Here is a 26,357-nt window from a genome sequence, read left to right as displayed (position 1 = left end):
GCTGGTGTTGTATAGACTTGTGGTGTTGGAAAAGAAAAATTACGAGTCTTGAGTGATTGAGTGGTTTGGTTTTGTTCATGTGTGTAATGTTTCATAGCTTATGTATGGTCTTGGGCCAATATCCATGATTACTTCAACATACGTATGCATTTGTTCTCATGATGGCCGTCTATCCCAAAGCAATGGTAGCAGTCATGAAGGTAACTATCACACAATTTTTACAGGTGGTATAATACACATCTCCAAAGTCCCCGTGTAAGAGACACCGGAGTGCAGATCTAGTCCTTCTATCTCACCCCGTCCCCCGTATACCATCAACTTTACCCTCAAATTTGTTGGTAGCTGCGCCATAGCCGCAGGCCAGTGGACCTCTTTAGTGTCTTTCTTCTAAGACATCCGAACAGAAGAACAGGAAGAGAGATCGTCATGGCCTCTTCGGCAAGGCTTCCAGATTAAACGAACTCGTCACTCCCTCTCCTATTCGTTGTTCAGAGCGTTCCGATTGCTCCAGTCGTAACCAGCTTAGAACCCCTTCGACTTCAGCCACTCGAGAACCTCGGGCTTACGGAAGCCCTGTACAACGTCAGTACTTTTCCTAATACACCTCATGCCCTTCTCATCCCACATGACCTTCAAGACAGGGGAAGGCAGGGAAACCCACCTGTACATAGACGTGCTTTGTCAAGCTATTCAATACCACCGCCTCCTGCGCCTGCTTCTTGCGCTTCCTGTGCTTTTTGCTGACCTCCTCCATGCCCGACGACACCAGACCCAGATCCCGAGCCAGCATATCCCGAAGCGCCGCCGAGTCTCCAGAGATCTTCTTGATCACCGTCAACTTCTTGGTACCGCTCCGCTTGGTCAGGTGGTACACGGGCAGATGGCCCGAGGGTGTTCGGTCGACGAAGAACGGGAGGGGCGGAACGTTACGAGCGGCGGGTTTTGTAGGTTGGGGCTTTGGTAGTGATTGTTGGGACTCGGATTGGACGGCGGTCTGGAAGCTGGAAGTCGGGAGAGGATTAGGAGGAGGAGGAGGAGGAGGAGGAGGGCTAGAGGTCGATGTTGAGGTGGCTTCAATTTGGGACTGGTTGGCGCTGGCGAAGGTCCTGCTGGCCAGAAGGAAGGGCGCCGGGATTACGGATGATGTTGGAACCAGCACGCGCCGGGCTGGGGCAGCGAAGGCCTGCATGAGGCCTGCGGGACGGAACATTGTGTAAATTGGCGGCGGCAGTCGGTTGGTCGTCCTTTGGCCGCTGGGCGCTGCTGCTGCGAGGGGGGCTGTCGTGGGTGTCGCCGGCGATGTTGAAGAGCAGACGAACAAAAGACGTTCTTGCGCGCCCTGACCGCCTTTTCCTGATCTGGGGAGGGGTCGGCGAAAATCGAGTCCTGGAGAAGGATGATATGTCAGGCTTAACCCTAACCCTCAATAATGATTGCTGCCGAGACGATGAAGTGAACCCACATGTGCCAAGTATTGACCCCTGCGCTATCTGCGCAGCCACTCAGCGCTGGGCAGCCTGCCCGCAGCGCACCGCCCACGTTTGGATCACATTTCCAAATTTTGACCCCACCAAAGATCAAAACCAGCACCAGCGAGAGGAGCGCTTTGTTTTTCGACATTGGTGGGCTGGCTCTCCATTGCGTCTGAATCTCTACCCGGGCTGCCTTTTTCCCTCATCCTCTGTGCAGCCGATTCCGACCCGCTTCTCAGTCTCCCCGACCGAAAAACCACCGAGATCGTGGAGGTACTCCTGCATCTCGGCCCCTCTTCGACGATTTGCTGCTACCGAGTCCAGCCCAATTTCCGCTGGCGACGTTGACCCCTGCGATCTTGAAACTACCGAGTCCGACCGCATTTCTAACCGACTTTCCCACTTCTCACGTTTCCCTACCGCATACCAAACATGGCTGTCGACGCAAGCAACGGCCGCCCGTCGGTGGCCGAATACGATCTGATCCTTAAGCTCGCCCCACACCTCGACCGGCACCTTCTCTTCCCTCTGCTCGAGTTCGCCGCCGGGCAACTAGTCGATGAGGAGACCAACGAGGTTAAGGACCCCGCCAAGGCGCGCGAGATCACCCAGGCCAAGTATGCACTGCTCAAGAAGACCAACATGACCGACTATGTCGCCAACCTTTACTGCGAGCTGGAGGGCGTTAAGGACGCCCCAGCCGAGTTCGCCGAGAGGAAACAGAAGGTTGTCGGCCAGCTGGAGAAGCTGGAGAAGGAGACGAGCAAGATTAGGGAGCTCCTTGAGCGCGACGATGTCGTCGACAAGCTGCGCAGCGACAAGGTGGCCAACTTGGAGTACCTCAAGGGCACTCACCAGGTATGATTTTGTTCTTGGATGATTGGCTCGAGGAGGACATGTCGTGCTGATTGATATGCTACCAGGTCACCATCGAGATGGTTAACGCCCTTTTCGACTTCGGCAACCTTCACTACAGCTGCGGCAACTACGGCGACGCCTCCGAGCTTCTCTACCGCTTCCGTGTTCTGTCGACCGATAACGACAAGGTTTCCTACGCGACATGGGGTCGATTGGCCTGCGAGATTCTGACTATGAATTGGGAGTCCGCCATGGAGGAGTTGCAGAAGGTTAAGGAGCTGATCGACTCGAAGTTGTCCCAGAACGCTGTTGCGCAGCTGCAACACCGCACTGCCCTTGTGCATTGGGCTCTCTTCCCCCTCTTCAACTATGACAAGGCGCGTGAGCCTATTCTCGACCTCTTTATGAGCCCGGCCTACATCAACTCGATCCAAGCTTACACTCCCTGGATTCTGCGGTACCTGACCGTGGCCATTGTGACGGCCCGCGGCCGGGTCAAGAACTCCGGTGTCCAGCAGAAACACCTCAAGGACATCGTCCGCATCATCAAGCAGGAGGCGTACGAGTACCAGGACCCCGTGACACAATTCATCCACGCCCTCTTCATCGACTTCGACTTTGAGGATGCCAAGCAGCAGCTGGTTCTCGCCGAGGAGGTCTGCCGCAGCGACTTCTTCCTGCTGGCGCACGCCAGCGAGTTCGTCGAGAACGCGCGCATTCTCATGTTCGAGAGCTACTGCAAGATCCACGCGCGCATCTCTTTGCGTGAACTGTCCGGCCTGCTCGGCCTGACCGCCGACGCGGCCGAGAAGCATATCGTCAACTACATCCGCGACACGAGGCTCGATGCCAAGATCGACTACAAGGAGGGCACCGTCGTCATGAACCACCCGCCTAGTTCGGTATACCAGCAGGTCATCGAGAAAACCAAGGGCGGCTTCTTCCGCACACAGGTCCTCTCCGCTGCCGTGGGCAAGTAGGCGATGCGCTCGGTAGTTGACTCGTGGGACGTCCGCGGATGGAGCAGTCGTACCATTTCGGTGCTGACGGTCAGCCCGATGGTGCCCATGGAGATATCTCCGGTGGGGGAGATGTGGCGTCGGTGAGAAAGAGATGAACGGGAGGTATATGGGTGGTTGAGGTTTCTTCTGTTATGGGAAGCAACAAAAGTTGCGGTTGTTCTACAGGAACTGCAGTCATCCCCGGGGAGAGGGTGGGTTCTTTTTTTTTCGGACATGGCGGGTAGACATTATGCTACTAGGGAACACTCACAATGGCATTTTGCTTGCGACGAAGATGGGGTGCGATGTAATTATACCTCAACGGCGCATGAGAATGGTTAATGGCTCGTTACGGTTCCATATTCTTGATGTGGCATTGTCTGCAAATGAGACATGGAAACGCTTATTGTCCACGAGAATGGATGCAAAAACAGCATCCTGATACTGGTAAAAGCAGGTGAGGGTGAGAGAAAACCTCTGTTTATCATATCTTGCGTAAGTCAATATATGCCTGCTGGTGCTGTCAGAACCTGATTTAGTGAAGCCAGATCATCTAGTTTGGATCTGTTCTAGAACGGTTGAAGTAGCAACAGCCGACTGGAGATTTCGCCAATAAACACGCGGTGACAGCTGACTATCAATCACGAGACTTGGAGGTTACGTTCGAGACATTGCAGAAGTCTTGTCAGCTCGTTCCGTTGCTTTATCCAGAGGCTGTCCGTTCACCTCCAATTTCCCGCTCGTTGGGATCTTCGGCCTTTTTATCTTAGACACAATACATTGCTCAAGAGTGGTACTGTGGTGCTTCCCGCATTAGGTGCCGCATACCTCCTCAAAGGTCAATGTAGCTCGGCGCAGAGTAACAACAGCCCTTATAGCTCAGTGGTAGAGCGCAGCACTCGTATTATCGGTCACGGGTCCACAACCCGTAAATGAAATGATCATGCTGAGGTCCGCGGTTCAATCCCGCGTGGGGGCAGAAATATTGAACTCCTGGTATTTTTTGTCTCTTTCTCCTTCAGAGGCCCCCTCTCCTGGGGAGAGAAGACATTTTGATATATTGCTTTTGTTTTTGGGTGTTTTTTATGATTTGTGGTTTGGGCCCCCAGGAAGGGCGGAGGCCGGCCTATGTGGTTAGCCCTTTCAGAGGTTCGGATGACTTAGGCAGTTGTTTGATGAGCAATCGTTAATGTCAACTATTGGCTGTTATTCGGAGGGGCTTCTCAACTGGTGGTTAACTTCAGTCTTAGGCTTTTAACTGCTGGGTCAGGGAAACTTTTTTTTTTTTTTCGAAGGGCACTGGTACAGGTCAGGTCACCAGAAGTCGATGTGTTGACATTGAAAAAGATCAATACGATCATCTGCCTCTCATTAACTTGATCTTATAACATTTGCATCTTGGGCACCTACGTTTACAGTGAACTGTACTTGTGTTGTCCACTAACCTTGAGTGCATATCAGGTGCACGGGAAAGAATTCGCTCTAAACAGCATCTTGGTCACCTCCATGATATGACGTCAAACTCGATTCATCATACAGAAGCTTACATTCGCTGGCTATAAACAAGGCAGCCCATGCTAGTCCCAAAGCAATGTACATAAGAAGTTATGCATGCTTCTTTAACCCTTAGACCCCCATACTCCCTAAACACCTACCCCCAGTACATCACTCGTTAATCGTTGCAACTTACTTATCTCCAGTCCACTCATCTACCTACTCCAGATCACTCCTCTTCCTAAACTCTACCAATGGCCCATCCTTCAAACTCGTAAAGATATCGACCAACTGGAACTCGTCCTTCCGATGCCGGCCGTACACCGCGCCCGGCTTTCCACCTTCACCAGGATCTTCCACCCCAGGAGCCCGACGCACATCATACAGCCACAGCACACGAGCCAGGGTATTCGTCATCTCGACATAAGCCAACCCCTTACCAATGCAACCGCGAGGGCCGATCGAGAAAGGACAGAACGCGCTCTGTGCCAGGGCGACCTGGTTCTGCGTGAAAGGCGACTGTGTCCCATCCGGCAGCTGCCCCGAGATCCAGCGCTCTGGGCGGTAGCTGAACGGATCCGGGTAGTAAGCCGCGTTGTGGTGGATCGTGTAGTGCGGAACGCCGACGACCACGCCGGCAGGGACGCGCTGGCCGTCAATGGTGATGCCGCCTGGGAGGACCTCGCGCGGGAGGATGCCGCCGACGGAGGGGGACAAGCGCATGGCTTCATCGATACAGGCGCGCAGGTAGGTGCAGGAGGTGAGTTGCGGAGATTGGTGGATGTCTTCAAGGTTTGTGAATTTGGAGCGGATTTCTTGGGTGACGAGCTTGAGGGCGTCCGGATGCCGGGTAAGGTAGAAGAGGGTTGCGGCCATGGCGGTAGAGGTTGTGTCGCTGCCGGCAATGATGCTTGTGTGATGTCAGTAAGGCTCAAAGAAGGTTGGTAGACAGAAGGCTGAAAACGTACAGGAGATTCGATTCGGCCCAAAGTTCAGGGGTAGTAAAGCCCTGGCCAGTTTCAGGGTCACGAGCAGTCAAGAGGTAGTAGAAGAAGTCGCGACGATCAGTCTCATCGCCCAGGGCCGTGCGCTCAGCGAGCTGAGAGCGGCTGTATGCCATATAACGGGCGCGACCAGCAGCAATGTTGCGGAAGAGGATGCGGTCAAGGTTCAGCTTGTTGACAATGGGCATAGTACCGCACTGAGAAGGTTAGCTATTTCCTTGTCAGGCCAAAGTTCAGAAACTTACCAAGAGATGGCGCTGCGCCGCAACACCGACTAGGTCAATAGCATAGCGGTTGTCTGGACGGTCCAGCATGTGGAAGGCCTTGCCGAAGCAGAGGTCTCCTAAAATATCCATGGCCAGCCAGTTGCACCAGTCAGACATATTCTTGGGCGTACTCCAGCCCTTGCGTTCGGCAAGGTTGCGGCCATAGTCGCCGATGGCATCGCAGAATGTGCGAATGTTGGCGAGAATGTAGCGCTCGACCTCCTTGATAGCTGAATCGGAGAATGCGTGGGACAGCACGCGGCGCTTTCGAGCATGCAGTTCCTTATCTCGCGTGTTGTGGGTGTTTGGCGCCGGGTGCACGAAGGCATCGTAGAACTCGGACTTGCGCACATTGGAGCGGAAGCCGTAGATGTCCTTGAGCGCCTGGTTCGAGTTGATCGAGAGCCCGTTTGGCGCGAAGCGCACAAACTTGCCGTACTTCTCGTGTAATCTCCAGAACTCGAGATGACGATCGCCGCGCCAGGCGTAGTAGAGCATGTAAGCATCGGTCAGTTTTGCCAGGAAGGGACCTGGGTACTTGGCCAGGGGATGGAAGAAAAGACGGTAGATAACCAAGCCGCAGATCTACGTGCGTTAGCATTGTTGGACTTGGGTATCGGGTATAGATGGCTTACATAAAGCAGCCCGGCCACGACTCCTAGGCCCAGCCAGAGCTGGAGGTGATCTGTATTGAAGTGCATCGCGTCACGGGCACGGACTCGGGGGATGAGGCTATTAACACTAACTACACTTGAGAAGACAGTGTGCGACCTAGCAAAGGAGACATGGCAGAACAGCCCGATGGGGGAAACATGGATAATATAAAAGCACCACGGCTGGCAAGAGCCGGCCTCATTACGCAATGGCTACCGGCGGAGGGCAGGGGCAGAGAGCCGGGGCGCGGAGGAAGAGGAGGTTGTCCTCCATGTTCCCGTGATTGCCGTGATGGCACTGATGCGCAGCTGGAGACGGCGACTGAAGTGGTGATTGGCCCGGAGATGGGATGGCGACAGGGTCGAAAGGGGTCGAAGCATCGGCGCCCTGTGCTTCCTGGAAGCTGGCGTTTGCGAGGAGAGCTGGAGGAGGGCAGGGAGCAGCTGTAGGGATGCAGTTCGGCTTGCGGCGGCACAAGCTTGAGCGGCGTCTTTATCACTTATCAATTGAAGGCATCAGAGCCGGGGAGCCAGGAGTTAGGACAACGGACTTCAGGTAACAAGTCATTGACAGGTGTTCTGGACACATGCATGGACATAGCCCTTGTTTTGTGTTGAATTGACTTTTTATCATTTACTTATATTTATCTGTTTTTACAAGTAGAGGTCAGAACGGGAGAACAAGACTACGATCAGCAATGGCGGAATAGAAACTGGAAGATAGGAACAGTTCCGCGGCGGTGACAAGTTGTCGGCGGCTCTGCATGTTGATACCCCCGAACGGGGGGCGATGGATGCTACCCCAGATTTCATCGCTAGCGGAATCTGGGGTTTCTCCTTGATGGGTCTTGGACGTGGAGGATTGCGATGTCGAATATGACTTCAAGTCTCTCGACTCTAAAACGTTGAGACGGAACCACTGGACAGCCATTCAGTCCTTGAAGGTTAAGAAATGATTCACTGTAAGCCAACCGTCGCCGCAAACAAACGGCCAACTCAAGGCAAGAATCCTCAACAACATCGAGAGTTAGCTCGAGTCTGATGCGCGATGGCGAAATGCAACTCGAGAGAATCGCGTCTGCAGCTCGGCATTCCACGGCGTTTGAGATGTGGTGGTGGGTCGGCGTCGCCGCGAGACTGTGGGGGTGGGGCCTCTCTCCCAAGCCGCAAATCTGTGCTCAGCCACATATTAGTACAGCCACACATGACGCCGAACCGCCGGGCTCAAGCTCCACTCGCATGCTGCGTGGCCCGGGGCATTGGTGGCTTGTGATGTCGCCTCATTAACGCCTATCGATAAACGCCGCCAAGACGCGATCGCACTGTTTCCCAGCGCAACGGCAGCTCGATTGACCGACCAACCACTGAGCCATCGCCATGTCACCACCATCCTCTTGTATCAACACCCGGCCGTAACACTAAATCAACTAGCACGATGACTGTCTGTCGCTTTTGGCAGCAAGGATACTGCCGCAATGGAAGTACGCGATGCCCGTTTGACTTTTCCGCGTGCCCGTTCTCATCGCCCTTCCCAGCCCAGTCTTTCTCTTCAGCCTTCCCTCCGCCTGCTCCCACCAACCTCTCGAGTCCTGCGAAGTGACGCCAATCATTCGTTGCGCCTCGACCCATCTCTGTCCCGCCCGACTGCCCCGCGATCACCATGATTCATGCCCAACCACGATCTAGGATCCCCAATGGCTAACGCGCATTACCCGTGCACTAGATGCTTGCAAGTTTGAACATCCTCCAAAGGGGGGCCAGAACTACAATCGCTTCGGCGCTTTGTCAGGGTCAGGTCAAGGCATGGGCGGTCGCGTGTCAGGTGCGCCATACTCAGGCGGGATTGTGCTGGCAATTACTTACTCGGACAGCTCCAGAACCTCCCCACTACCCTGGTCTCTCTGAAGATGCTATCCAGAAAGATCTGACCAGTGAGCTGCCGACGTGGATCCTCTCTTGCTACGGTCCTGGCCGCGATGCTCCCGAGCAGCTCTTCGGCGGTTACCCCCGCGAACAGAGTTTTGAGGAGATCCGACTACACTTCTATAATGGCCTGATGGCTGGAAACCCCCAGGGCGCTGTGCGTTTCTCCGCCCACGATCTGTTAGCGTCTGACCTTTGTTGATTGACCCGCCCATAGTTAAATGAGATTCAAGCAGCCTACCAGGCAGCCCAGCAGCAGATACAAAATACCCTACAAAACATTCCTGCCGCTGTCCAGTTCATCTTGGATGCGGCCAACAAGCACCCGAATCGGATAGACATTTGCAGAGAGTCGTCCAAGGGCAGCAGTACTGGCGGCAGCGTTTTTGGCAGGAACGTCAATCCCTTCCAGCAATCCTCAGCGGCACCGCTAAACCCATTCGGCGCGCCTTCGACGCCATCGACCAGCGCCTTTGGCCAACCCTCTCCCTTGGGCCAGAAGTCCAGTGCTTTTGGCACGCCGGCCTTCGGACAGCCATCGCAGCCTGTCTCTGCTTTTGGCAAACCATCGGCGCTTGGCGGTGGTTCTGCCTTTGGCAGCCCACAAACGGGTTCTACGTTTGGCCAACCCTCAGTACTCGGCGCTAAACCGAGCGCTTTCGGTCAGCCGGCGTTTGGCCAGCCTGCGTTCGGGCAGCCCGCATTCGGACAGTCTGCATTTGGCCAGCCGTCAGCACTAGGTCCTAAGCCGGGTGCTTTTGGGACATCAGCTGGCAGCGCGTTCGGTGCTTCGACGACGACAGCGCCGAGTCCATTCGGTGCGGCAGCGCAGGCGACACAACCGGCGAACCCTTTCGGCCAGCCTAGCCAACAAGCTGCCAACTCTTTTGGAAAGCCTGCGGCTCCGGCGTCTGCCTTCGGGCAGCCGTCTACTACTACTGCACAGAATCCCTTCGGGCAGCCGAGCACACAAAGCAGTGCCTTTGGCCAGCAACAACCCCAGCAGGCTGGCACCTTCGGCAGTCCCAGCCTTTTCGGTCAACAGCAACAACAACCGTCCAATGTTTTCGGCCAGCCATCTACGACCTCTGCTTTTGGCAGCCAGGCCGCTACCAGTGGCTTCAGCCAGTTAGGCAACGCAACCAGCACCATCGGCGCCAGCCCTGCCGGGGCGCAAGCCCCTGCTTCCAAGAGCCCCTATCACCCTGGCTCTACCCGTCAGCATCCCGACCTATTATCCTACGCGACCAAGAATCCTGCCGGCGGGCTCGATACCTTCAAGGGCAAGCCCGTCGTGTACGAGACGCCCAAGGGCGCTGCCAAGCCAGTGCCGCATATCAGGCAGTTTGATGGGACGCTCGTCAGGATCTGGATGCCCGATGGCGCGCCGGCGTATACGGCTGATACGGAGGCGGAGGATCCAAAGGTGTATGAGGATGAGGGGGTTAAGAGGCAGTGGCAGAGTTTTCTGGAGAAGGGGAGGTTTGAGGGCGGGATGCCAGAGGTGCCGCCGAGGAGGGAATGGTGTGTTTGGGATTTCTAGAGACCTGGGTGTGTTATTACATGGTTCGGAGTGAGGTTAACTTGTGCAATTTCCAATCAAGTGGCGATGATATAGTTTCAATAGATTTTTTGGGATGGCGTTCGGCAAATATAAGAATTGGATCCCCAAGACAAAGGCGAACTTTTTGTATTGCTCACAAACATGATGGGATTCTAAGTGCGGAAAGCTGGGTATCATCGTACGTAGCCTAAGTCTATTGATGCCTGTTCCTGACTGTTAACCACGTTTCAACTAATTAATCCATGATGATGCTGGCGCATCGTCTTATAATTCGAAAACAATGAGCCTCTTTAGCAATATCTTCAGAAATCCAATCCAAATCTAGACACATCAACTTGTGTGTAACCTTTATTAACCGCCCAGTCCAGCGCCCTTGAACATCTTCCGCGCCCTCTGGTCGCGCCGGTTATGGTTCGCCCGACTCGCCTTGTTTGCTTCCTTCCTCCGTCTATCAACTGCCGGACCTCCAGATGATGGCTGCCCGCCACCACCTCTACCACCGCCTCTGCCACGACCTCCCCGACCACGACCCCTCCCACGGCCTGCTCCAGAAACGCCGACCCTGACTCCGGCACCACGTCCAGCCTCCTCATCCCCTTCACCCTCTTCCGTATCCTCCGTCCCTTCCGTGCCCTCCGTAGCATCATCCCCAGCACGCCACTTCGTCCTCTCAATGATAACATCCTGTATGCCCGCACCATCATGCGCTTTCGCTCCCTTGCCAAGCTCTCCATATCTCCTCTCAACCTTTCTCCTCAACCCGTCATCCCTCTGCACCATCACCGCCCATCCCTCGACCGCTTCATCCGTCATCCCCCCCGCCTCTTCCCTCAACTTTGCTCTCTCCTTCGACCTCCTTGTCGTCGCATCACGCGCGAACACACCGGGATTAGCCAACCACGTCCTTGCCAACACCATTTCCACATCAACTGGCACTCCGGTAAGAGAGCCCGTTTCTGCCGCAACCAGTTTAGCGTCCTCCGGGCGTGCATCGATTGTTCCGCCCACGTCAGCTGCATCATACGTATCGTCGCGTTCGTCGTCATCAGAGTCGAATGCGGCGAGGGCGGAGAGGATGGTTTGCTTAGAGGGGGCCGCAGGGAGGGAAGCAGAGAGACGGCGCTTGCCGAGGTGGAGTTTGTTTTGTGTCGCGGCGGTGAGGATTTCGATGTCGGAGTCGGAGAGCTCGTCTGCCGGGTTGAATTCTGGGGTATCGGGATGAGGAGGGGGATGAGCAGGTTGTTTGAAGGAGGTTAGGGGCTCGGAGCGGTCGGCGGAGGCGAGGTGGGGCGGGAGGGAGTCGTCTAGGAGGTGGGCGATTGCTTGCTCGGGGGAGTTGGAGTATTCTTGGAGTAGGCGGGCTATGAAGCCGGCGCCGAGGTCCGGAAAGAGGTCTTGGACTTGGGAGATTAGGCTGAGGAGGTGGATGTCTTCTTGTTGTTGGTCGGAGGGGAAGGAGTCGAGGGAGCGTATGGGGGCTTTGCCCTTGTCGATGCGTCGGCGAATGAGGCGTTTTGGTTTGGTGATGGTGCTGTTGGGCTTTTTGAAGGATGATAGTTCCTTGAGGACGGAGGTCAAACGTGAGGAGGATTCGGAAGTATTAAGCTTGTGCTGGAGCCGTTGGAGTAAGGGGGTTGAGGTGACCAATTCCGCAACAAGAGAGCCATCTTCACTGAGAGGACCCGACTTGTGGGCTGCGCCCGCAGCTTTGAGGGAGTAGAGCTGATCACTAAGCGCAGAAAGTTTCTGGCCATCAGCAACGCCCATGAGACATAGGTAGGTGGTGGCGATGAGGGCCTTGCGCAGCGGCGGGTTCGCAATTTTGTAGCAGCTAATTAACCCATCGAGAAAATCGCTACCAGTGAGAAAAAACTCTGCTACTGCTGGGCTGACACGGATGAGGTCGTTGACATGCTCTAGACGCTCCTCGATTGCCTTGAGGTTGCCCCCTTTGAGACCAGCGTCGAGGTTCTTGATTAAGAACTTTTTGAGTTCGGACAATGAGGCATCGAGCAACTCGCGTGCTGTAGTTGATAATTGAGAGAAAACCGGCTCGGCCTTTTTGCCGTAAATTCTACTCAGGTCGGCAAGAAACTCCCACTCGAGGAGTGACTTGGGTGGCGAAGGTGACTGCAGAATCTTGGTGACCAACAATAGACAGCCTTTGAGCAGCCGCTTGGCTGATTGTGAGGGCCCTACGCATGCAGTGCCGTTGGCGGCAACCTCCCGGGCAAAAGAGACCAGAAACCCCCTTAGGCTCTCATCCTTAAGTGAGACCGTAACGAAATCGTTTTCTGGAAGAGAGAGATGGCTTTCAACGAGGACAGCCCAAGCATTTAGGCATGACACCCACTCATCTGGCACGATTTGATCGCGCCATGTGGCGATGGGAAAGAGAGCGAATGAGGGGAGCGAGACCATGGTAGGTATGCTGTTGGTATTGTCAAGAGCGCCAAGATTGATGATGTTGAGTGTTGGTGTTGACTGAGACGAGAAACTGTGAATGGCTGATGGCAAAAACAAAGGACAGGGACGGCTGTCCGCTAGGGGGTCCTGAGGAAGAAAAGTTGGGATTTGAAAACTGGAGCGGAAGCCCCAGAAGATCAGAAGAGGCCAAAAAGATGAGCCAAATTATATCAACAGGCTCACTATACTTGACGTCTGAGTAAAGCCGGTCATTTGTCCCCACTGTTTCGTTCCATGGTCTCACTGCCTTACTGTTCGCCCCCTCGCCGGTGTGTCACTGACCGTTGCCGCAGCAGTGGTCCGGATTGACAAGTCCCCTAGACCCACAAGGCCGAACAAGCCACTTCAACCCACAGATTATTACCAGCCACATGGGGCTCAGCAGCCCTGCCAAGATTTTCCCATGCAAAACCATCAGTCCCCACCAAAACCTCGAAAAATCCACAGAAAAAAGACACACGCACAAAAAAAAGTCGAGCAAGCTCCTCTCCTTTCCCAGCAGCACACGCTTGCGCCTTCATCACTTTGCCGAACATCTGCAAACCAGGTGTCGAGTCGTGAAGGACCTATCTTCTTAAGCAGCCCATTAGCCAAAATGTCGTACCAGAAGGCCGAGAAGGACTTCGGCGAGGCGCCGGTTAGTATCTCCGCTTGATTGTTGCTGTCGACAACATCATGCTGATTCCTGATATAGAAGGTCCACAAGATCCGTACGTGATCGTTGCGATGTCTTACGAGGGACCCATCAACTGACCAGCTTAGGCATCACTCTGACCTCCCGCAAGGTCCAGTCCCTTGAGAAGGTCTGCCAGGAGCTCATTGAGCGTGCCAAGAACAAGGACCTTCGCGTCAAGGGCCCTGTTCGCATGCCCACCAAGACCCTCAAGATCACTGTACGCCCCCCCCCCCCAAGATCGATAACGAAGAGAGTTCCAAGAAACTGTGCTGACCCCCCTGATAGACCCGCAAGACTCCTTGCGGTGAGGGTTCCAAGACCTGGGACGCCTACGAGATGCGCATCCATAAGCGCCTGATCGACCTGACTGCCCCGACCGAGATCGTCAAGCAGATCATTATCAACATCGAGGCTGGCGTTGAGGTCGAGGTCACCATTGCTGCTTAAGCAAGCGGTGCTGGCTGGCTTAAAAAAAGGAAGATATTTGGGAGAGGATTCGGCATGGTCATATGCCCCTGAACGGGCAGGCCATCGTATGCAGAAAAATACGAGCTGGGTCCTTCCAAGGCATGTTCTTCGGTGCTGCTGTGAGATGTGTGTTCCATAATGCGTGGCTCGCAGTGTATGGGTACAAATGCAGCCAAGGGTAGTTGTGTGTACAAGGCTACATATACATTGAAGGTAGGTATCGTAACTATTAAATAACGCTTACTGAGACACCTCAGCCTGCTCGCCCTCCGACTGGTGCTCCTCCAAATACCTGCGCCAGTTATTTACAGTCTTCAACTCCTCCTTCATAGCTTTGTGCAGCCTCTCAGCGCCCTCAAATAGGCGGTCCTCCTCCACAAGGTTGACCTTCTCCTTCAGCTCATCCGGCAGCGTGTCCCGGACCAGCTTCCTCTCCTGGCTCACCCACGCCATGATCTCATCCTTGTCAATGAACCTCCTGCCCAGGCGGTGCGCGAGCTCCGTCTCCTTTGCCGCAAACACCTGCGGCGAGATGTACGCGCCCTTGAGCCATCTCGACCCCTGAGTGGTCTGGAACTCCCTACGACCATGCAGCACGCGCTGGTTGTCAAAGATGACGCACTCGCCCGGCTTGAGCTTGTATTCATACATGTTGCGCTCGTCCTCAATCGTCTTTTGGAACGCTGTCGCCGCCCGCTTCCAGCGCAGCAGGCTCGGCTGAACGGGGCCGCTAAGCCGCCGCTGTGTGCCCTGGAAGGGTGGGGCCCAATGCGTCATGATGGGACCTCCCGGGAGACCCTCGACGATGGTGCACCGCCGCGCGTGATAGTAGTGTCCGTTGCGGTCGTAGCAGTAGTGAGTGTCGTACCGCGTCAGCACGCCGTAGTTGATCGGATCGGTTTGTTGCAGCTCGTAAGCGGCGCGGATGCCCGAGGCGAAGAGGGACTCTCCGCCCTCGCAGGAGTTGGCCAGGCAGTGGAGGAGCTGAACGCGAGGGATCGGGTTGTGGTACATCAAGTCTTGGTGCAGGCCGAGGAAGACGTTGGTGTAGGCGACGTTTTCGGCGCGTGGCTTCGAGCGCACGTCCCAGGTCCAACCGTAGAAGGTGTGCTGGAGGGGGCCGATGCGCTTGGCGATGCGCTCGACGGAGGCCTCGTCTTCTGGCACGTCGGTCACGAAGAGGAGGCCCGTCCGGCAGAAGTCGTGGAAGGCCGACCAGAAGGCGTTGTCGTTGTGGATCCAGTCCTTGTACTTCACGCGGCACCAGCCTTTGTTGAGGAGGGCCTGGTACATTGCCCGGTCCCAGGGGATCATGGGGCCAGAGGGGATGTTCTGCCCACGAGTGGTGTTGTCGCCCTCGCGCCAGCGCTTGATAAGCTCGGGCTTGAGCAGCGTCTGATGCTTACCCCCTTCGGACAGGGGATCGTTGTGCCAGATGATCTCGACCGTGCCGTCGGGCATGGCCCGCGCAGACATAATGGAGGGAGCATCGGGGAGGTCGGTAGTCGAAAAGGTCTTCTGGCCCGAGCTGGGATCAACACACTTGGGGCACTGGCAGCCATCGCGCAGGAACAGCGTCGGCAGGTCCAGCGGCTTGTCGGAGTCGGAGTAGCGGACACGCAGTGTCGTCGCGTTCCACTGCATCACGCCGTAATCGTCGCGCAGCCGGTTCGGGAACACCATCCTTCGCTTCTCGTCGTAGCGCTGGTTCAGCGGCAGGTCGATCTTATCCTTGCGCCGGTACCGCCGCGGCACGTGCCACTGCTCTTCCCCCTCCTCAACGGGCGGCGTCACCACGCTCTCTTCGCCAGGTGCGCCGGCTACATGGTCGACGAGGGTCGACCCATCCACGGGCGGTTCGACGGGTGACCTTGCGGGGGCCACTGCCTCAGCCTCAGACTCAGAAGAAGTCTTCGTAGCATCGGCGTGGTTGAGCCGGACCTGCCGGACGAAGGTCAATGGCTGGGCTGTGACACAGGTATTGCGAAGCTGTGCCAGCTGGGACAGCCTCAGAGCGGCTGGAGTCTTCGGCGCGGAGGAAAGCGCGGCGGCCAGCCCGGAAGACGCGCGAGCAAAGCGGAGAGACTGTCTCATGGTGGGGTTATTGTCGTCGGTGTCTCAGCAATTGAGCCTGGAAATCCTTTGCTGCCAAATGCTGATATAACCCTTTGCCTTCAATCGACGTGACGACAAAACCATGAGCCGGGATCAGGCCTGGTCTGCTGCGAAGGAAAAGGCTGACGGGTCGGGTCGGCCCCTGACCGAGATATAAAACTGACCAAGGACTCGGGAGGGGTTCCAGAGAGGACGGGCCTGGCCTAGTGGATGCTGCGGGATTGCGGGGAAGATGGGATGACCTCGGGTACCACCGACGCGCTTCGGCTTGTGAAGGGTTTTAGGGTCTAGATCGCGTGCAGGAGCAAGGGTCAGATGCAGCTTTAGCGCTGCTGGTGGCCTGAGCTTGGAGAGTTGATACTTTAGCAGCGTGACTCTTGAAGTGACAATGATAGAGATAGTGCCTGGGCAGAGAGGTAAGAAGGTTAGAGCTAAGTGCCTTTGTGTCGACTCCAGCTCCGACATCAGACAAAGAAAACTCTTGAAACTCCAGCTCTCTAACAAAAAATTCTTGGTTAAATATTTGTCCAGGGGCAATGCAGCACGATGCTTTTTCTCAAGCCTGTAGCAGGAGCCGAGTCGAAGCCCCATCCCCGCTGGTACAACGGTACCCCTCCAACCCCGAAGCTGACGTCACAGCCAGCCCAATCTCATGATCCCAACCGCCTGGACCCGAGCCAGATCCGCCGTCCCCGCAGATCTCCCGTGCAGCAACCCAGATCACGACCGAAGACAACGAGAGACTGCTCCAACCGTGTTTGATCGTCACATAAGAGACCCGAAACAAACAAAATGAACCCTAACCCGCTCAACAACCGGGAGAAGGCCTTTGAGGAGCAGTACATTAGGGAGAAGGAGTGAGTTTCTTGCCAGTAAGGTTGTCAATAGACGGTAGGAAGTCACTGACTGGAGACGATAGAAAGCAACTTGCGGAGAAGTTCAAGGCTGCGAGGGAGCAAGAGGCGAAGAAGGCTACAGAGGGCCCGTCTCAGGGGCAACAGCAGGGACAAGGCATTCAAAAGTCAAAGTGATGAACCTTCTATTGTGCTTGGAGCCGGGTGTGTAAAAGACTGCCTTATTAACAAAGAAAGAGACTGTCTTCCCGCCGCGTCCCATGGAACCCCCAATGCCGGAAAGTATCATGATGAAACCTAAGTCATATCTCGTAACCGAATTGAAAAGTGTCGCACTGGTCAGACTGGTTATCACGTGCCGCCTTACGTGACTACTACTTTCCTCTCTACGTATGTATAGAGCCTATCTTCTAGACCACATTTCTAGCCAATTTTTTTTCTACTTAGGATACAGCTCACTCGCTCCATACCTTCTGCCTGTTCGCCCAGGCCTAGTATCTACTTTGCAGTTGCCACTGTGTTGAAAAGATACAAGAGGAAGGATGGAGGAAAAAAGGAGAGAAGGAGAGAAGGAAAGAAGCGAAGACTGGAAAATGGAGATCAAACTATTTGTTCTGGTTCTGGGTTTGTAGGCAGCTTAATAACCGACTAATAACATCGTCACCAAGCGTTGGGAGGAGTTACTCCAGTAACTAGAGTCTAATGCACCTGAGGTCCTGTTGGTTGAAATGACCGCCTTACCAATAAAAGGCTCAAAAAGGCTGATAATTATTTTTGGGAGCTGTTTTCAACTGCTATTAACACTACGGTTTCTGGGCATTGACGTCTGCTGACCATCAAGGCCACTCCCCGACCCCAGTCGATCTCCGAAGGCTCTCCCCCCCCCCTTTATACCTCTTTTCCCTACCAAAGCCGTGCCTTTCTGGTCTCCAATGTTTATCCCGTACCTTGCACTGAACCTTCCTATCTCGTTTTACATCATGTGAGCATCATGATCACGTCCTCGCTCCCAAGTTTAGACTACTTTCTCTCCACACCAGACGCATAGCTCTCATTGCTAATATTACTTCTCTGGGTTGGCCCAGAAAACCCTTCCCCACTTGTCGAGTGAAAGTCTTCCTTGAAGCAGGATGCGTCGAGTACCCTAGCCCTGAGAGCGACAGTGAAATGCATGCGACCTTCCTATTGGGCCTCTCAGCAGTTGTATTCTGGCTTTATGGCTCAAGTCTGCTAGCTCTATATCCTTTCCCTGGATTTGGCCTGGCTGATGTCTTGCTGTTGTCACTGAGTGCGTGGACTAGCCTGCGAATGTGGTATCATAGTGTCAGTGTCATACTGCTGCATTGAAGCCCAACGCTCAACGATGGCTCTACGGTCAGTCGTTAAGGAAGACCGAGCTAGCCCCGTGGTTTGGACTGCTGTGCTTGGTAATAAGTTGGACATCCAGTTAGTTGGCTGGGTGACGATGAAGGTTGGGGGGCTTGTAGCCACCTCTGTGGAGGTTTGGGTAGTAGCTCCAGAAGCGGCAGCGTTAACCAAGCTCATGTATGGGGTATGACATTGGGATGTGCTCTGGTTGTTATGATCAACGTTGTTGAGGGATATAAGCATGCCACACGGCTGAGAGTTGGGCCCAGGAGTAACCGTGCCTGTTCCCTTTATGTCTTGTTGACCCCTATTCCTTCTTCATTGTCCGTATTCTTCAAAGGTAATGACTTTCCATGAACAGACGCACGAGGCTATCAAATACACCTTGTTCTAAATGGCCTGAGATTAACTAGTTTGCTCTGTGGAAGAAAAGGAGCGGAAACACAGATAACTGCATACTTTCTACCTTGAATAGAGTAGGAGAAATAGCTCTCCATCAGGGAATATAGGTCGTTACATAACCATATTCATCATTTTGTATGTGTGACTAAGCAGAAACCGTATCGCATGTCCAATCGCTAGGGAACCACTTCCCTATAAAATCACGATGGTTCCCACGGTCCATAGCGTTATGGCCGGATGATCGTTGTAGTCTGATCGTTATCCTCAAGTCTAACTGTACGTATCCCCAGATCCCAAACCTCACCAACCCCCCAAACCTCCGCAAGCACGCTCGCATGATGCGCAACATAAGTTGACTGCTTTCGCTGCTGTTGGTTGGTCGTGTGGTACGATCACGATAAACCAACTACATACGAATCGTCCAGGATATGCCTGGTGCAGTGGAATTATCCCTGTTGTACCTGACCAAATGTTCAGATGGTTGAAGCACATCGAGTCCAGGCCCCTAGAATTGAAGTTGTAGGGTCCAGGTTCTGCAAAACACTTGCTACTCTCCAGGCGAGAAGAAGCGAAGATCGCGGATTTTCAGCACTGGAACAATCTTGGCAGCGACAGCATCTCCCCTGCACGTTTCAATCTTCCTGTTTCGGGGGAATGGGGGCTGAGCCGCGTCATGGGAGTTTATCTACGATTCTGATTAACATGCTGGGCCACAGAAGCTCGAGGCCCTGCCTATGGAACAAGCTGCGACCAAGCCAAAACCTCCAGACTCACGAGATTCTGGATCCCATACCCCAACCTAGTCGCTCTCATGTCCCTCATGTCCCAGGCAACTCCAGATCCAGATCTGGAAGATTCTACCAGTATTCCCGAGTCTGCTCAGCAAAGATCCCTATCGTCATCCAACGATGAGGTGAGGGGAAGGCTGGGGAGTGGCACCACTCTGACTTAGCTCTTTCAGCAGCCGGACGAGGCTGATCAGGTTCACCTCAAGAAGTCATTCCTGCGTCGAGGCCTAAGGCGGGTCAAGCCATTCCTCGAACGCGTTAACGCAACAGTCGACTTCATCTCTCATTTCGCCGAATTCCAGCCTGCCCTAGGGACGGCACTTGGACTCATCCAGGGCTCCTCAGCGGTAAGCATCCATCTAACGCCAATAAACTTCGACTCGGAGGCTAATAGTATGGAACCGATCGCCATAGCGATATGCGGTTGCTTCGAGGATCTTACCAAAGAGATCGCATCGTTCTGGGAGCGCCTTCCTGTTATTAATCGGTATGCCTAGGCTGTCAAGGGTGATGGCCGCAGGCCGTATTTGAATGAGATTATGGCCATTCAAGAGTTTTCTCACCTTGTCGCTGGGAAAAGAGAGAGAAGAAAGTAATGGCCAGGGAGGAGATTCCGAAGATGTGTTGTAACTTAATCCACTATTGTCGTGCCGATGGAGTTCTTGGTGTGAGGTATGCAGCATGATCAGTTGGAAGATACTAGGGCTAATGGATCCTTCATGGATTTAATCCTTGTTGGCTCTACTTTTTGCATGAGGTAAATGTAAGAGCCGTTAATATTGGCAATGGACGCTTCACCTTACGCCTGCGACACTGGACTCTCACTTTTGCCGTCTGATTTTGTTGTGACTTTGCTGAACACCCAGCCGTAGTACGACAACCCACCTGGCTCACCCATATTTTCCCTTTTTTCAATCTTCCACAGCTCGTCAAGGTTCCAGATGTACTGCATCTGGAGAGGCTGGCGGAATCCTACCCATAGGAACTTTCCATTCGGCTTGAGGACACGATGGGCCTTATAGAGACACAGGATGTCAGCGTACAACACAGGGCTGAACAGAGCGACCATTGCAGAGCCAAAAGTCTTGACAAAGCCCATCCGAAACTCACCTCCTTGAGATATGCCTGCACATTGTCCTTCACTTCCTTCGGAGGCGAAAACATGGGCCCGTATACCATGGCATCAAGCGCGCCCTTATCGAAGATTACATCAACTGACGAGTCCTCTACACCTTGCATATCGCGTAGGTCCATTAGGCGCCACTCTATCCCTTCATAGGGCTTGTGCCGCTTCGACATAAGGTTCACCACGGTTTGCGAGAAATCGACGCATAGTTGTTTGCGGTAGCCTTTCGCGTAGAAGTCATGGGGGATGGTCTGGGAGACGGGAGGTTGAATGTCATGACGTTAGTCGGCGAAGGGGGCGTTTGGCAGAGGGGCGAAAGAGGCGGTTGGAACATACGCTGTCGCCTGAGCCGGCATGCAGGATCAGGGGGTTGTCATTGGGCTTGAAGCCGGGAACTGAGAAGACGTATTTAGTGAGGAAGGGCTCCAGTTGCTCAAAATTGCGGAACCATTCGTGAACCGGTTGCGACCCGTCTGATTGTGAGTACTTCGCGTCCCAGAAGGAAGCATACTGGAGTTGTTGGTCACTTTCGGCAGCCATAGTGGTTTAAGAAACGGAGCAGGACGATCTGATTGGTGAGACTGTTTGAAGAGCCAAAGTTATGTAATGGACTAGCTTCTAGGAGAAGCCTGATGTGGGAGGTTGAGGATGGAACGAATTTGAGAAAGTTCCGTGGTCGCGTACGAAGAACACGGGTTTTCAGGAGGGGCAGCCGTTGAGTGGGGCTTACTGGAGGGATGGCCGTTGTTGCCCGTACCGTTACAAGGTTGTATTTCGCACCATACTTCCTAAAGCCCCAACAACACCAAACAGCAGCTCAGGAGATGTGGTTCACCCAAAGGAAAGAATGGCAGGAAAAAGGAACAGATGAAGGAAGAGTAGGATATTGAAATGATGGAAAAGGAATGAAAAAAGGAAAAGCGAAAAATGGAACAATAAAAAGAAGCGAGACTGGATGAAAGAAGGATTGGGTGGAAGAACAGAGGATTAAAAGCAAAACAACAGAACGTTATCCTGCGCGACTCTCTCATTGTTTGAGTGAGCCGTCGTCAAAGACCGTCAAATAGTCCCTTAGGTTGAAAGCATACAGCTTGACTACAGCAGAACAATAAGCTGAAAAATATTTTTTTTTTACCAGAATTCAGCCTCTGACTCGGTGATTGCAAACCAAGAATTATAGATACACCCCCCGAACATCATGGTCCATAGCGGCGCAGTCTGTCACCCATGATTCTATCTAACGCTTTTACTTTTAGAAAGGTAACAAAGTGACGGTCCAATTATCGGTATTGACATCGAATATAAGGCTTTGTAGGCCTGGACATGGGCATTGGTATAGCTACATAGGCGTATCACTCACACCGATGTAGTCTGTATGAAGATGGTGGGCCTCAAACTTTGACGCACAAATCCGAACTTTAATGGATGACAAGTTGCCAAGTCATCAGTATGAGTGCGAAGTGGCATGATTGTTTTTCTGTCACAGAGAGCATCCAGACTACGTGACAGTCGAAAAGTCCAAATTGTTGCGCAGTTAGATAGGTATAAGACTTGGCCACCACCGGCGTTTTGGCGGTTAGTGAGACGTACGTGAGCTCAAGGATCTCTAAGACCCTTTTCAACAACGTTGGTTGCGATGTGCATGAGGTAACCCTGTCCCCAAATGGTCTTCCGACCTGGTGTTCATCGACAACAACGGATCCTGGACTTGATCTCTTGAAGCAATGGAGGACACCAATTCCTACCGAAGCTACCATCATGATAGTCTCGAAGACATTATTACTGTCTCCCTCACGTCTTCGGAACCCTTCATGCCCGAAAGCACTGAAGACAGCCAGACGACCTTTCCTTTTCTTGTTGTCAATGACTTAACGTCAACACTTGTCTGGCATGATGCACAAACATTTATCCCTGATCCACATGTAGCATCACCAGCAGCACCACCTTTAACTGAAAGCTCCTGGCAATCTAGTGGAGGGACTAGTGATATCAACCTCGTTATGCAAACTGCACAGGCTCAACTTGTGGATGCTTCGCAAACTCTTGGTTCTCCAATCTATCCCCCAATGCTGGATCCTGCTTGTACAGTTGCTTCTTTGCATGACGATTCTGCCCTGTCCTCTACGAGTATTGGGAGAACGAGGGCTGCTCCTCATGTCTGCGATTTTGAGGGCTGCAACCGCTCTTTCAGCCGTAACTGTGATCTGAAGTAGGTACAGTCTCCTTCTCTCACCTACATCTGTCAGCCATACTTGATCTCAACACAGCATCAGTGCTAACTCCCTCTCCATGTGGACAGAAAACATCAAAAGAACCACAACCGGCCCAGAATATGTCAGATATGTGGAGCTGGTGGTGCAGAAACCAAGGATAGGAACAGGCATATGTGGGCTAATCATCCGGAGGAGGCAAGAGCGCTGGGGATCCCTAAAGAGGAAAGCCAGTGCGGCAAATGTGACTATAAGGGGAGGTCGGATAACGTGAAGAGGCATAAAGATCTCAAAGGACACTGGTGAAGTATCCCAGCAGTCCTTTTCTGGGTGTCGTTGTGATGGTGATGGAGAGGGATAGTTGCTTCTACCGCTTAGGATTATGCTGGTACCCTATTCTGCCTTAGACACAATATAATCTTTCTCTTCTTTCTAGTTGAACATTCATTTCTGTGGCATCTATTTATCCTTCTTATCTTTTCGCGCAATTATCTTATAAGTATTGAACCCAGCCTAATGGCAAGCGATAATGTTTGGGAGGACGAGGATATTAAAAATATCTGAGAGGATCATCTTTACATGCGCTTAGTTCCTCCTTGGCCGTGCTGTTTTGTTACACACTAAGTCAAGCAATCTGATTTTAGAAGAGGTTCTAGGTGTCACAAGCAAAATTGGGGAGCTTGAGCACAGACATTGAGCAAGACAAGTGCAAAGCAGTGGCATTTGAGCTCAAAGCCGGAATGTTAGAAAAAGTTGAGAAAAAGAGAAATAAAAAATTACAGACTGGAATCAAGTGTTAACGGAATGCCATTGCAACATTCTTTATATGTTACCCCACCTGTAGTTAATCCAGCAAGTTAAAGTACTCCTCAAGACTGTCTTGGAATCTCAAAAATAATGGATTGTCTGTTGAGGAGTGTAGTATCCAAAGGGGATAGTCCACATAATACCGAGCTCCTCTGCACCCACCTTCTCTGCATCAGTTAATACTGATCCATCCAGGCTTAATCGTTCTTCAATCACTCGAGGCCTCCAGGAGTGGTCCGAGAAATTTAACAAATTTTTCCATTTGTTCTTCCGAATCCTCTAAAGTCATGATTCTGGTCAGATGAGAATCAAAAATCCACAACAAGCTGAATGAACACTTGGAGCTCGAACCTGCTCATCTGAAAATTCCCTCAGCTCATCGAAAGGAAGAGTATCATTCTTTTGTAGTTGCAAGAAGCTATCCACATCGGAAGAACAAAAATGGGGGGTATCCAACAATAAGTGTATGTGAAGTGCGAACTGCCGATAGTTACTCCGCATGGTTCAAACACTGCTGATCGGTCTTAATCCATTGAATAATAAGCTGGTTACTTCGGAGACTCTCTGGTGTAGTCTAGAGCGATGGGGTTGATGCAGTAGACCCTTAGCTGCTAACATTAATCAGCATTTTATGACTTCAAAAACCTGGAAGAGCCATGTGTGTTGTAGGGTCTAAGCACCGTGATATAAATGGAAACCGGGAGTCTTGTCTTAAGCCTGACGGCGAGAAGTTGACATTCGAACATTTCAACGAAAATGATCCCACTTTTAGCATTTAGTACGACATATAGACTCTTCATGTGAAGTAGTGTTCTCAAATGTGATAATGTTAAGATTGTATGTTACAAACCCATGCCCAACGCTACTTACCATATCTCCTCCAGACTGTCACGCTCACCAGCATCTTCCCACCAACATATATTGCGCCAGACGTGAAGGGCACCTGAGAGGCATGGAAAAGGGAAAAAAGAGCAAAAAGATCACCATGTGAGGAAGTCGCGCAAGAAACTAAAGAGAACAGGATCAGTTGGTGCTAGGAATTTATAGCAATCGCGGACGACAGATCCAGTCTGACATATCTTTTCTTATTCTCTTGTATGCAGTTGGTAAGAAACACAACCTCTTTATTTGCATCTTTTTGAATTCAAGGAAAGAGTCATCTTGTAGTGGTGTTGGTGCCTATCCCTTCAATTGTTTTTGATGAAGTTGGGAGATTGGATAAGCATGCTGGTAACCTTGCGACAAGCACAGTGAGCAGGGTGCATGGAGTGGTTGTGTGAAAGGGAGAGTTCTAATGTGAGGATGGATCTGTTAAGAGCTCGGTTGAGTCCTGTGCTCACAGATGGTAACGGACTAGTTCGGTCACAGTTTGTCGCACCGTCAACGGCAAATCGTGAGTGAAGAGCAGTTTTGAATGAGTGTAAGGAAGAAAATAGTGCTTTCTGAGCTTGTTGAGCCTACCATAAGGAGTGACTATAAGTGTAGTATATATATAGATAGGAAAGCAGAGAATGAAACTCGGAGGTTGAGGTATGGCTGATCCATATGCCATTTGCTGATGTCCATTGCACACAGATATTCATCCCAACTCCGGAGATTTCACAGACGCTAATATAGGTGATTTTGTGGTCCTTAATTCTCCCTTAGATCGTTCATGTCTTTAAGTAGACGCAGTGTGTGGGACCACAAGCTCCCGATACCAAACAGATACGGAAACAGCCCCATGGAGTCTACCTGTGACAGAAGAAAATTTCAGGATAATGCTAGAACTGAGCTCAGAAGTCACAAGAAACATGCCTGATTGCTTTATCTCTTTCCCTCGTTCCTTTATTCTTCTTTTCGTCTTGATAATTTCAAGTTGTTAAATATGTATCTTGAGAAAGTCTCTTCGTACTATAGACAGAGGGGAACGAAATGATGACTCAAATAGCCTTCCTAAGATGTGTTCAGATTTGGTCCAAGATTGATGGGTCTGAGAGACAAGAGTTCTCACATGAATTCAGAAGCACTGCGATCACCAGTTTGTTTGGGCAACTGTTTGTATTGCCGACTCAGGAACTTTTCGTCCACCATACCTACGATTCTACCAATAAGGAATATATCTACCTTATATAATATAGCATTTCTTCATTTCTCACGATCTTTTAGTCCCTCGTTTGTATTTCTTGGCTTGATGACCTTTTGGGGCTGCATGAGCCGCGTTTTATTGGTCCTTTGTGTTTGGCTCCGCTTTCCCGCGTGACATCCTTGTTGATCCTAGCAAACAAGAAGAACAGAAAGAGAGAAAGTAACAAGGCAGGAGGGAAGAAAAATAGGAGAGAAAGAAGGAAGGATGAGAAAAAGAAAGCAAAGAGGAGTTGTCAAATGTTAACACGTGCAACTACTGTGGCTAGTAATACGCCATTATGTACATGCAACAAGAATAGAGGAAAACTGTATATTGATGCTTTACTTCTCAAATACTAAGGAAAAGCTAATATTTCACGACCAACACCGGCTCTATCCGGAAAGTGGCTTCCATGCTGCTAACTGATAGCAGTAAAGGGAGTTATAACCCATCAAACTCGGATATCTGCCCCCAACAATCAAGCATTAGGAAGGTGTTCCTCAACACCCAAGCATGTTGACCCTCAACAGTTTGTGCTGTTGAGGAGGAAGGAAGGGAAGCCACAAGGGTGTGTGTGATGTATATAGAGTCTGTGCAGGGCCATCTGGCCAAAGTAAGTCTCTAGTCAGCAATATTACACAGTTGCTTACCAACTGGTGACCGCAACGGCCACTTTGGTTGTGTGAGAACTCTTGTCTCTCAGGTCCAGAGACCTGGTACCTCTCGAATCCATCT

The 26,357-nt window shown here is 52.3% G+C and overlaps 8 protein-coding genes and 1 non-coding gene across 9 annotated transcripts; 4 read left to right on the top strand and 5 right to left on the bottom strand.

Moving 5' to 3' along the window:
- Positions 1–522: 522 nt before the first annotated feature.
- CTHT_0020060 (mitochondrial 54S ribosomal protein mL49) lies at positions 523–1,210 on the bottom strand (the record flags this gene model as incomplete). The annotated part of the gene is made up of 2 exons (XM_006692423.1): positions 523–573; positions 662–1,210. The coding sequence occupies 2 exons, from the start codon at positions 1,208–1,210 to the stop codon at positions 523–525; spliced, it is 600 nt and encodes a 199-aa protein (XP_006692486.1).
- A 694-nt stretch (positions 1,211–1,904) lies between these two features.
- On the top strand, positions 1,905–3,310 carry CTHT_0020050 (eukaryotic translation initiation factor 3 subunit 6-like protein; the record flags this gene model as incomplete). The annotated part of the gene is made up of 2 exons (XM_006692422.1): positions 1,905–2,330; positions 2,396–3,310. 2 exons carry the CDS (start codon positions 1,905–1,907, stop codon positions 3,308–3,310), a joined length of 1,341 nt encoding a protein of 446 aa, XP_006692485.1.
- An 889-nt stretch (positions 3,311–4,199) lies between these two features.
- CTHT_0020040 lies at positions 4,200–4,310 on the top strand. The gene is made up of 2 exons: positions 4,200–4,237; positions 4,273–4,310. It is a non-coding gene; the product is annotated as a tRNA-Thr (tRNA).
- A 734-nt stretch (positions 4,311–5,044) lies between these two features.
- On the bottom strand, positions 5,045–6,796 carry CTHT_0020030 (uncharacterized protein; the record flags this gene model as incomplete). The annotated part of the gene is made up of 4 exons (XM_006692421.1): positions 5,045–5,735; positions 5,794–6,026; positions 6,075–6,680; positions 6,731–6,796. The coding sequence occupies 4 exons, from the start codon at positions 6,794–6,796 to the stop codon at positions 5,045–5,047; spliced, it is 1,596 nt and encodes a 531-aa protein (XP_006692484.1).
- Positions 6,797–8,183: 1,387 nt separating this feature from the next.
- On the top strand, positions 8,184–10,214 carry CTHT_0020020 (uncharacterized protein; the record flags this gene model as incomplete). The annotated part of the gene is made up of 4 exons (XM_006692420.1): positions 8,184–8,229; positions 8,472–8,570; positions 8,626–8,828; positions 8,889–10,214. The coding sequence occupies 4 exons, from the start codon at positions 8,184–8,186 to the stop codon at positions 10,212–10,214; spliced, it is 1,674 nt and encodes a 557-aa protein (XP_006692483.1).
- Positions 10,215–10,586: 372 nt separating this feature from the next.
- CTHT_0020010 (uncharacterized protein) lies at positions 10,587–12,656 on the bottom strand (the record flags this gene model as incomplete). Its single annotated transcript, XM_006692419.1, has 1 exon — positions 10,587–12,656. One exon carries the CDS (start codon positions 12,654–12,656, stop codon positions 10,587–10,589), a length of 2,070 nt encoding a protein of 689 aa, XP_006692482.1.
- Positions 12,657–13,296: 640 nt separating this feature from the next.
- On the top strand, positions 13,297–13,824 carry CTHT_0020000 (40S ribosomal protein uS10; the record flags this gene model as incomplete). Its single annotated transcript, XM_006692418.1, has 4 exons — positions 13,297–13,338; positions 13,396–13,411; positions 13,464–13,594; positions 13,663–13,824. The coding sequence occupies 4 exons, from the start codon at positions 13,297–13,299 to the stop codon at positions 13,822–13,824; spliced, it is 351 nt and encodes a 116-aa protein (XP_006692481.1).
- A 261-nt stretch (positions 13,825–14,085) lies between these two features.
- Positions 14,086–15,939, bottom strand: CTHT_0019990 (gamma-butyrobetaine hydroxylase-like protein; the record flags this gene model as incomplete). The annotated part of the gene is made up of 1 exon (XM_006692417.1): positions 14,086–15,939. The coding sequence occupies one exon, from the start codon at positions 15,937–15,939 to the stop codon at positions 14,086–14,088; it is 1,854 nt and encodes a 617-aa protein (XP_006692480.1).
- Positions 15,940–20,171: 4,232 nt separating this feature from the next.
- CTHT_0019980 (uncharacterized protein) lies at positions 20,172–21,038 on the bottom strand (the record flags this gene model as incomplete). The annotated part of the gene is made up of 3 exons (XM_006692416.1): positions 20,172–20,387; positions 20,483–20,749; positions 20,835–21,038. 3 exons carry the CDS (start codon positions 21,036–21,038, stop codon positions 20,172–20,174), a joined length of 687 nt encoding a protein of 228 aa, XP_006692479.1.
- Positions 21,039–26,357: the final 5,319 nt, after the last annotated feature.

This window comes from Thermochaetoides thermophila, assembly GCF_000221225.1.
Source record: "Thermochaetoides thermophila DSM 1495 unplaced genomic scaffold scf7180000011815, whole genome shotgun sequence".
NCBI lineage: Eukaryota > Fungi > Ascomycota > Sordariomycetes > Sordariales > Chaetomiaceae > Thermochaetoides > Thermochaetoides thermophila.
Note: the sequence above shows the minus strand (reverse complement) of the source record. Positions and strands in the feature narration are given on the sequence as shown.